This window comes from Erinaceus europaeus, chromosome 9 (genome assembly GCF_950295315.1).
Source record: "Erinaceus europaeus chromosome 9, mEriEur2.1, whole genome shotgun sequence".
NCBI classification, from domain to species: Eukaryota; Metazoa; Chordata; class Mammalia; order Eulipotyphla; family Erinaceidae; genus Erinaceus; species Erinaceus europaeus.
In genome coordinates this window covers 79,864,313-79,875,448 of record NC_080170.1, presented here as the reverse complement: position 1 = coordinate 79,875,448, position 11,136 = coordinate 79,864,313, and the positions used below count along the sequence as shown (strand labels likewise).

The 11,136-nt window shown below is 38.9% G+C and overlaps 1 protein-coding gene across 1 annotated transcript in view; it reads left to right on the top strand.

Annotated features, from left to right (window-relative positions):
• Positions 1-2,864: 2,864 nt before the first annotated feature.
• Positions 2,865-11,136, top strand: part of PARP15 (poly(ADP-ribose) polymerase family member 15) — a 44,495-nt gene continuing 36,223 nt past the window's right edge. The window contains exons 1-5 of the mRNA XM_016192577.2: positions 2,865-3,238; positions 5,504-5,620; positions 6,525-6,761; positions 8,426-8,647; positions 10,237-10,315. Of these exons, the coding sequence (XP_016048063.2) occupies positions 3,236-3,238; positions 5,504-5,620; positions 6,525-6,761; positions 8,426-8,647; positions 10,237-10,315 (658 nt within the window). The 5' untranslated portion in view covers positions 2,865-3,235. The remainder of the gene's footprint in view (positions 3,239-5,503; positions 5,621-6,524; positions 6,762-8,425; positions 8,648-10,236; positions 10,316-11,136) is intronic.

Here is an 11,136-nt window from a genome sequence, read left to right as displayed (position 1 = left end):
ACCTAGTCCATATATATATATATATAGACACACACATTATAGATGCTGCAAAGATAAAGGGGACTTCAGATTTTGTCTCTTCTAGAGAAAACATTTGCAAGACCCTATCATAGTATATTTACCCTTCTTTGCTCCTAGAGCTTGTTTTATGATTCCCTGGGTGTCCATAAATTGGGGCACCCTTTTTTCAAATTAAAAAAAAGTTATAAATACCATTGAGATATTGATAGCAGGTGGAGATCTAGCTGGCTTGCTATGATAGATGGTATGCGATGGCGGAGGGAGGTTTTGAAGATGCAAAAGAAAGTACTTATTGAACCCAGGTACAAGTTCTTGTCACAGTACAAGAAAGAATTCAGAGACAGAGAACTAAGTAATAATGAGGTTAGAGTTATTGCATAGGAACATGGAAACTATGCATTTGGAAAAGAGCATGAGTGAATTCTAAGGTGAACTGTATACCACTGGTTTCCAGGGTTCAGCTTATATGGGGGTCTGTCTAGAATAGGGGTATTCTCAGGGAAGAAGGGCAATTATTAGTCATCAGGGAACTGGGATAGGTAGTGATTTCCTACAAATGGAGTTTCCTTGGAATCATGGCTCTTCTTCTTTTTGACTATATTAATTCAATTTGGAGAGGTGATTTTATAATTACAGTATAATATAGTATAATAATATAGTATAATATAGTATAATAATTTTATAATTACAGTATAATACAGTACAATTTCAGGGTCATGAAATTGACATTTCAGTCACCATCTTGGACCCAGTTGGTTTCTTCCAAAATTTTTAAAATTCTATTTATTTATTGGATAGAGACAGAGAAATTGAGAGGGGAAAGAGATATATGTATAGAGAGGCAGAGAGACAGTTGCAGCTCTACTTCACCACTTGTGAAGCTTTCCCCCTGAAGGTGAGGACCAGGTGCTTGAACCCAAGGCCTTGCACACTGTAGTGTGTGCACTTAACTAGGTGCACCACCGCCTGGCCCCTTGTTTCTTCCATATCTTGTTTACCACTTAGACCTAAAGGAAGTGGTTGTTTAACACATTCCTCTAGTTTTGCATTGATACATAAAGATGATGGATTAGTTTGACCTGCTTCAATATTATTTTATATTTCCCTAAGGATAGTAAATTTCTGTACCCAATTTCAAAGTGTGAATTTCTTTCCCAAGACATCCAAACAACTAAATATCCTACAATTGAACTCACCTATGACACACGACTTGGACAAAGCCTCAGCTTCCACAGATTAAAGAGCTCAGCTCTGTAAGACTGTTCTCTGCTACAGTTGCTAATCACAAATCCAGACTGTTATCTGTGCTTCTGACAGAATAGCTATAAACTTGAGGTTCCTAGGGCTCTTTCTTTGGGTTTGATGGTTTTAGTAGAGTGGCACTTAAACTTTAGGAAGACAGTTTACTCACTAGAGTACTATTTTATTATATAAAGAAATCAGAAACTACCATATATAAGATATTTATAAAGCAAGTAAAAGAATTCTGAAGCTTCCACATGCCCTAAAGGCAACTTCCCCAAATATCCACATGTTTACTAACTCAGAAGCTCTTCAAACCCAGTTCTTTTGCAGGGTTTTTTGTTTGTTTGTTTGTTTGCCTCCAGGGTTATTGTCTGGGCTTGGTGCCTGCACCACGAATCCATTGCTCCTGGAGACCATTATTCACCCTTTTGTTGCCCTTGTTGTTTTATCATTGTTGTGGTCATTATTATTGTTGTTGTTGTTGCTGTCGTTGGATAAGACAGAAAGAAATGGAGAGAGGAGGGGAAGACAGAGGGGGGAGAGAAAGATAGACACCTGCAGACCTGCTTCACTGCCTATGAAGCGACTCTCCTGCAGGTGGGGAGCCAGAGGCTCAAGGGGATCCTTACGCTGGTCCTTGTGCTTAGCACCACATGAGCTTAACCCTCTGCTCTACTGCCCGACTCCCTGTAGGATACTTATGGGTGCTACATTGGTAATTGGTAATTGGACTCAATACCCAGCCCTTCTCCCTAAACTTCAGGGGGGTGGGGTTGAAAGTTCCAACCCTCTGATCACTCCTCTGGCAGTAACTTTCCACCCTCAGGTGCTTTTCAAAAGTTGCATCTTCATCCTGAGTTATCCTCTCAGCGTTTAGGAAACTCCAAGGACATTTAGGAGCTTAGTGCCAGAAACAAGAATGAAAACCAAATGTCTAGTTATTTTTATAAATCATAATATTTCAGCATCAAAGCAATCGTTCAGGGGAAAGAAACAAACCTTTGTTGAATTTTCTTACCATTAACATTAAGCTTACGTCTGTTTTTGCTTTGATTTTCATTTAGAATTTAGGCACTATTTCCTTTTGATTGTGCTGGGAGTCCTCTAAAACAGAGGTGTTTCCAAAGATCAAGATGCTAGTAGTCTTGGAGTTATAAGCTCAGGTCTGTGAAAGTAAGAACAAATAAAAAAGGAAATTAACACACAAAGGTTTGCAACGCAGTGGAGGCTACTACCCCTGAACACTATTTCACAGAAAGTCTTGAAGGTTACTCAGCAGCTAATTTATTTGCTTGCTATATAAACTTAAAAGGACTGCAGAAAACATCTTCAAAACATGGTGGTTGGATGAAATTAAGTAATGTCTTGTTAAGGAATCACTTTTGCTTCCAGTCTCACCTTGGAGAACTGAAAAATACCTGTGCATTTTTCTCAAGATGAGTGTTTAGAGGAACAAAGTGGAGTGTGGTAGAAACAGGATGCCCAGCAGGAAGGCGAACTAATATTGTTTTTTTTAAAACAAATGTCACTCAACAGACTTTATCTCAGTCTTTCCACTGCTTTTAAGACATGGTGTGGTCATGGCTATGCCAGTTGTGCAGACACAGTGGTTGTACAATGAATTGCAGAGTCCAGAATTTGACTCCAGAATTCGTTTGGCAGTAGTGTCTGCTCCATTACAGTAACCTTACCCTGAGGCAGCTGTTTGCTGCCTTCAGCAGAAATGGTTTTTAGAGAAAAGAAAGTGAAAGAAAATCAAGTCACTCCGGAAAAGCCAGACACCATCAGCAGAGGAAGATGACTTGGCTGTGGGCCTAAGAGTCCAGCGGCCCGGAGACTCCAGCTCTCTCCCTGCCTCTGCCTCTAGGACCTTGAATGCCAATTTGCAGAGGATTTCCAGTGCAGCAAGTTTCATCTTCAGGGAGCCCAAGAGCCAGTCCTGCTTCCAGGGAGCACTTCCCCCAGGAGGATGGTGAGACTTGGTGGGGGGACCTGGGCTAGGAGGGCCGGCAGGGCTGTCCTGCCCTTCATCTTAGAACTGCTGGTCTCATTCCCTTCAAAGTGAAATAAAAATGTAAAAAAAGAACAGAACTTTGCATATAAGGAATTTTTATTTTCTTATAGGCTATGAACCCCTTTCTTTCAGTGTGCTGCTTGTGTTTTGAATTTGATTATGGTGGCTATTTTTCTGTTATGCAGATTTTTTTTTTTTTTTTTACCAGAGCACTGCTTAGCTCTGGCTTATGGTGGTGCGTGAGACTGAACCTGGGACTTCAAAGCCTCAGGCATGAGAATCTCTTTGCATAACCATTATGCTATCTCCCCCCACCCAAACTTTTTAATATATTAATATATAATCACATATATTAATATTTTATTAAATATTTGCTTACTTTCTTGGAGCATGAAGGACACCAGAGCAGCTGAGGAAATGAAATACCGTTTTTTAAAAATAGCAGCTTTTACATTTTGGTCAATGGTACATGAGGGTTCCAATTTCTATACAATGTCACCAACACTTGTTACAAGGGTTTGAGTAATTGGAAAGCTGGGTTAATTTACATGAATTTCCCCTCTACTATCCCAGCAAACCAAACAGACTTTGACTCATACAGAAAGTCCCCCAGCAAGGTATACAGTTGGAAATATGATTGGAGTGGCCTAAACTAGTAAGTAGGTTTGGTAGGGGAGGGGTATGGACTAGACCAGCCAGTAAGAATTCTTGGGGGAATAAGTAAAAAACTCACTGGTATTTGAGGTAATAACTACAATTAATATACAAACATTGTGACAAGTTATATATACTTTTGAATCTTAGAACTTAAGTTGGAGAAGGCTGTGAAATCTGATAGTTACTTTCTGTTGAATACCTTTAAGAAAGTCTTCAGAGGGAGTAGTGCAGTGGGTTAAGTGCATGTGGTGCAAAGCGCAAGGACAGGAATAAGGATCCCAGTTTGAGTCCCTGACTCCCCACCTGCAGGGGAGTCACTTCACAAGCAGTGAAGCAGGTCTTTCTCTCCTTCTCTCTGTCTTCCCCTCCTCTCTCCATTTCTCTCTGTTCTATCCAACAACGATGACATCAATAACTGCTGGTCTAGCTTCATGGGAGAGAGATCAGGAACTCTAGCAGTGGTAATACAGTTCTTTATTCATGCAGGAGCTCCAGAGTTGGGTGTGAGCGACTGTGGTGCCAAACTGCAATGGCCGCCTCCTACTCTGCATGCCAACCCTTCTCCAGGTCGGGAAGCGGGAGAGAAAAGAGAATGAAACCAGGAACAGAAGTGGGCTTTATAGGGTAAAACCGGAAGTGACAAGTCAGGATGGAGATGGCTGGGAAAGGAGGTGGAGAAAAGAAAAAGCAGGAAGGTAGAAAGCTTCCATAGCAATGGTTGCTAGTGTTTTAACTGGTGGAATTAATGTACCCTGCAGGCAGGGCAGATCTCAAGGTGGAAAGAAGATAAATCAAAGGAATTGGTGGGGAATCTTTCAGGCAAAACAGTGATTATGTAAATAGGCCATAGTATCAGCATTGGAGCAGGGGGTTGGCTTAATGTTCAACAAATAACTACAACGATAAAAAACAACAAGGGAAACAAAAGGGAATAAATAAATATTTTTAAAAAAATAAAAAAAAGTAAGTCTTCAGATAGTGTTTCCTGGCAACACTTTTTTTTTTTATTGCCATCACAGTTATTGCTGGGACCATTTTTTTCATTCTTTTCTTCCTTTCTTCCTTCCTTTTCTTTCTATTTTATTTTAAAGGATAGAGAGAAATTGAGAGGGGAGGGGATGATAAAGAGGGAGAGAGAGGAGGGGATGGGATACGAAGTTTTGGTGGTGGGAATTGTGTGCAGTTGTACCCCTCTTATCCTATGGTTTTGTCAGTGTTTCCTTTTTATAAATAAAATAAAAATAAAAATAGGGAGAGAGAAAGACAACTGCAGAACTACTTTCCCTCTTGTGAGGTGTCTTCCCTGTAGATGGGGAGTGGGTGTGGGGTGGAGAGCAGGGGCGGGGTTCGGGAGTGCTTGAACCTGGATCCTTAATGGGGTACACCATTGCCAGGCCCCCAACACTTCTTTCCCCTTTAATTTATTTACCAGTTAGAGAGAAAGGGGGAGGAAGAGTCACTCTGGGCTTGAACTCCAAACCTTGCACCTACATGCCAGTCTCTGCCTCTGCAAAATCTCCCTAGTCACTCTACTAATATTAATATTGCTTCCTGTTTTCTCCACAGTCAGGAGACGAAGTGAGGTGGAAAGATGTTCTTTCAAATACAAATACTCTATCCTCAACCCAAACCAAAGAAGGTTTGAACCTTGTGTTAATAAGTGGAGATGTTTTGTATATCCATGTAAGTACTGAGATTTAGCAAGTCCATCAAAAGGCAATGGGGTCGACATATTTGGTTCTGTGATTTAAGCTCTCACTCAGGGATGGGCTCAGCACAGACATGGGAGAACTCCATAGCTCTGGACAGACTTCACTGGACCCTTGCTACCTTTCGCCCACTAATCTTTCTCTATCTAAGCCATGGCAGTGGACCAGTCCCCCACAACCCCTTAGGTATATTCATTTTTTTTTTTTTAACTTTAAGTACAGTGATAAATTCAAGACAATTTCTTTAAGTTCCTGGCAGCCTAAAAACAATTTTCTCTCCCTCAGTCTCTCTCAATTCTGTGTTTTTCTCAGTATTGCTCCCCCTTTCACTTTTTCTTCTCTTCTCTTTCTATTTTTACCAGTCTTTCTTTGTCTCCATTCCTTAGTCTTTTTTGTAATTCTATTCTGACTCCTTATGTGTTGACTTGTCATATAATAATAAATATATCATAATGTATAATGACGTGAAAATATATTTCCATAGTTTCTAAGTTTTGGGGTCCACCTCATCATTGTGTTTAAGTTCTAATAGTAGATTGTAAGCTCCTTGGTAGGCAGGGGTAGCAGATCAGTATAATAGGAAAACTATATCTTATTTTATTTTTTACTTAAAATTTTTTAATCTTTATTTGTTGGATAGAGACAGCCAGAAATTGAGAGGGGAGGGAGTGATAGAGAGTTAGAGAGATACCTGCAGCACTGCTTCACTACTTGCGAAGCTTTCCCCTGCAGGTGGGGACCTGGGGCCTGAACCTGGGTCTTTGCACACTGTAACATGTGCTTAACCAAGTATGCCACCACCTGGCCCCTATCTTATTTTCTACTTTATTATCTATTGTTGTTCTTATCTCTAACCACTTATTGCTGTTTTCCTTAAGGCCGATGTCATTGTCAACACTGTACCCGTGGATCTTCGGCTTGGAGGAGGGCCACTCTCTCAGGCTATTTTGCAGAAAGGTGGTCCAATGCTCCAGAAAGAGTTAAATGCCACCAAGCAGGAGACAGAAGAGGAAGTAGGTAGCATATTCATGACAAGTGGCTGCAATCTGGATTGTAAAGCCGTAATTCATGTGGTGGCTCCAGAGTGGGATAACAGAGCAGGATCTTCTTTGCAGGTAGATGAATTTCCTCCGTCCTCACTCCTCACCTCATTTGATAGTTTGGTGGTGTTCTTCTGGTATGTTCCAGATCTGTGGTTCTCAATCAAATTGAATTTATCCCCCAGAGGACATTTGACTTGTTACAAATTCTACTGGCATCTAGGTGGAGAGACCAAGAACATTACTAAACATGCTACAATTTGTATATCAACCTTCACAACTAAGAATTGTTTTGCCCTGATTGAGACATGATAGTACTCATTGAAGCCTGCCAATTTACTGAAATCTTTACTACATTTTATAGATATTTCCTCATAAATGCCAGTTACTTCAGATTAATCAGTCCTCAAAAGTAGTAATAATTGAGGCTGGGCTATGGCGTACTTCACTGTGAAAGGATCTGGGTTCAAGACCTCAATCCCCGCCAGCAGGGGGAAGTTTCACAATTGGTGAAGCAGTGTTACTAATCTCTCTCCTCTCTCTCTCTTCCTTTCCCTATCTCCCCTTCCATCTTGACTTCTCTGTAATAAATAGATACATATATATTTTTAAAAGTAGTAATAATCATTGAAGTTCCCCAGGAATAGTGTCTGAAGATTAATGTAATGATCATTAAGTTTAACAAAGATACAACCATAGATAAGGTGATAAATAAAAGTTTAGTGCTGTGGTCTGGGAGGTGGCACAGTGGATAAAGTACTGGGTTCTCAAGCATGAGGTCCTGAGTTCAGTCCCTGGCAGCACACATAACACAGTGATGTCTGGTTTTTTCTCTTTCTTCTCCTATCTTTCTCATTAATAAATAAATAAAATCTTAAAAAAAAAGTTCAGTGCTTTTCTTTTGATAACACAAATCTACTCTCAGTTTATACCCCCAACTTTTTTTCCAAATATAGAATTATTTTTTTCAGAATGTAAAGGTAATACATTTTTGGAAAATACAAAATGAAAATAAATCCAGGCCCAGGAGGTGGCACACCTGGTCAAGCGTATACATTACAGTGTGCAAGTACCCAGGTTCAAGCCCCTGGTCCTCACCTGCATGGGGAAAGCTTCATGAATGGTAAAGCAGGGCTGTCTCTTTCCCTCTCTATCTTTCCCTCCACTCTCAATTTCTCTCTGTCTCTAATAATAAATAAATAACTTTTTTTTCACCAGATCACTGTTAAGCTCTGGCTTATGGTGGTGCCGGGGATTGAATCTGGGACTTTGGAGCCTCAGGCATGAGAGTCTCTTTGCATAACCATTATGCTATCTACCCCTAATAATTTTTTTAAAAGGAAAACAAATCCAATCTCTTAGAGATATCTTTGGTTAAAATTTTATTGTATTTCTTCTAAATCATTTTTATGTATCAGTTCAGATTTATGGTGGTGCTGGGGATTGAACCTGGGCTCTTTGGTGCCTCAAACATGAAAGGCTTTTTGCATGATCATTATGCTGTCTCCCCAGTCCTAGGCACCACTTTTCATTGTAGTTGATACCTCGGCTTATGTAAGTTTTTCCATAAAGTTGGACCCTCCTATTTTGAAATAATTTGAGTCTCTGTAAAGTTTACTCCCATCCCTCCATTTTCTATGACTCCAGTCCCTAAGCCAACAAGTGTCATGATTGTTGTGCCTTTTCTGTTTTTCACCAGCTTGAGTTCCAAGTCCTTTAATCATAATTTGTCATTTCAGATCATGGCAAATATAATCAAGAAATGTTTGATGACCACGGAAGAGTTATCTTTCTCATCAATCACATTTCCCATGATAGGAACAGGGAATCTAGGATTTCCCAAAGCTGTTTTCACTGAACTAATCTTTTCAGAAGTGTTTAAATTCAGTACCTTTGCATGGCAGAAAACCTTACAAAAAGTTCACTTTCTGGTTCACCCAGATGACAATGAAGGCCATCAGGTATGATACATTATCTTGTGGGAATCATTCTGGCAACTTAACCTAAGTGCAATCAGTTATCTTTGGAGATATAGAAATAATAGGGTTTTCTACTTTCCTTCCATAAGTTGACTGTTCACAGGTTTAACTATGAGGTAACACTGATCTAGAATTCGTCCTTGACATTTTATCAAGTGAAAAAATTCATAACAAATTCTTAGAAAGAAACAGAAAATTTTTCCATGAAAATTTTCCAGGCTCTCTAACATGATTTTATCGGTATCAAAAAGGCCAACTAGGAGAAACCTTAAAAATTTAGTTAATCGGGGAAGGTGGCTATGGAGAATTCCATAGAGTGTTCAAGTGACCATGTGCAAGGACCTGGGTTCAAGCCCCTAGGGGAAGCTTCACAAGCAGTGAAGCAACCTTACAGACGTCTCTCTCATCTCCTTCTTTCCTTTTAATTTCTTTGTCTCTATCCAATACATGAATAAATAAATAAAAATTTAAAAATTAGTTAATTGGATAGAGTATAGTCGGCTTATTGAAGTCTAAGAAGGGTGTGAAGCTAGAAATATCATTACATTCAGTGGAGGAATCATTAAATGAGTATCAAACTCTTAGCACTAGCACTATTCTTATAAGGTTTTTACCTTGAGAAGCATTCCTTAACTGGTTGACTCATTTTAAGTATTAATATCTGCTTTAAACTTTTTTAGTCTTCGGGAGTCTGGGCGGTGGTGCACCTGGTTAAGCACAGCACATAGTGCTATGCACAAGGATCTGTGTAATAACTTGGGTTCGAGTCCCCTGCTCCCCACCTGCAGCAGGGACACTTCACGAATAGTGAAACAGGTCTTCAGGTGTTTATCTTTGTCTTTTCCTGTCTGTCTCCCCCTCCCCTCTCTATTTCTCTCTGTCCTATCAAATAAAATAGAAAGAAAAAAAAAAGGATTAAGAGAAAAATAATGGCCTCTGGTAGCAGTGGATTTGTAGTGTTGGCACTGAGTCCCAGCAATAACCTGGAGGCAAAAAAAAAATTAACTCAAAATAGTTCTGTTGACATTATATAAATGTGCATTCTTACAATAAAAATACAAAGAGAATAGTACAGCTAGGTTTATACTTGGTTTCACTATTTAAGGCTTGAGTAAGGTAGCATTTCTGAATTTCAGTCTTATTGTGTGTAAATGATCATAGCAATGGCACCTTTTAGGGGTATGGTAAGAATTAAGAGGGTTTGTAGTCAAAGTATGTAGTATATAGCAAGCCACTTAAATGTAGAAATAGTTATTACTATCTTTTAAATTATTTGACTTTAAAAAAATTGTTTCAACTTACATTAGCATTTAAAAATATCAAAGATAATTTTTTTATTAATTCTTAGTAATTTTAAATCTTTGGGAAAAATGTACTCACATAAAATAGGGCAAATCAACAATAATATTTGTTGAAAGCATTTAAAGGTTTTACCTGCAACCACTTAAAAAGTCTGAGGTAAGAGAAAAACTATTATTTCAATCTGATATTTGGTATTCAGTGCTTCAAAATATTAAATTAATATTTCTACAAAAATCTGTTGTGGTTAGTAACTGTGTTTCTATTTCCAGGCATTTTTAAAAGAATTCACTAAACGATCAAACAAAAATTTCAACATGCATAGTATTCCACTGTTTGGAAATACCCAAGGTATGCTTAAATTGTTTTTCAGATAAAATACTTTATATTGTTTACTAACCACTGAAGATAGTGGCTGTTGAAGTCCAAAAGAAGGAGACAAAATTAGGCTGCAACAAGAACAAATCAGAGATAGAAGAGATGTTAGAAGACCATCAAACAAAAAATAAATCTTAATGCTGTGAACAAAATAAATGGTAATGAGGCCAGAATTTCTTTTTTTTTAAAAATATTTTATTTTATTTATTTATTCCCTTTTGTTGCCCTTGTTTTTTTTATTATTATTATTGTTGTCATCGCTGTTGGATAGGACAGAGAGAAATGGAGAGAGGAGGGGAAGACAGAGAGGAGTAGAGAAAGATAGACACCTGCAGATCTGCTTCACTGCCTGTGAAGCCACTCCCCTGCAGGTGGGGAGCCGGGGTTCGAACCGGGACCTTATGCCTGTCCTTGTGCTTTGCGCCACCTGCGCTTAACCCGCTGTGCTACAGCCCGACTCCCGAGGCCAGAATTTCTAAAATGTGATAAAAGAAAACTAAAATGTGGCATCCAGGGCAGATGGTTGTATTACTATTGCATAAACATGGAGTATTGAGTAGAAAAGGAGTATCTAAGTTTTAAAGTCTCAGGATGTTCAGTGGACAGTAATATACTAAGATGTCAGTGGTAATTTCTTCTGAGCAGCTACCATATTGCTGTTCCAGTGTTATAGGACTATCTCATATATGCAGTTAGCAAGCTAGTTTAACAATGAACAAATTATATAGCCATTCTGAAGCTATTTCCCTTTTTGTAAAATGCTAATAAAAGAATCTCATAGAAGCACACTCAGT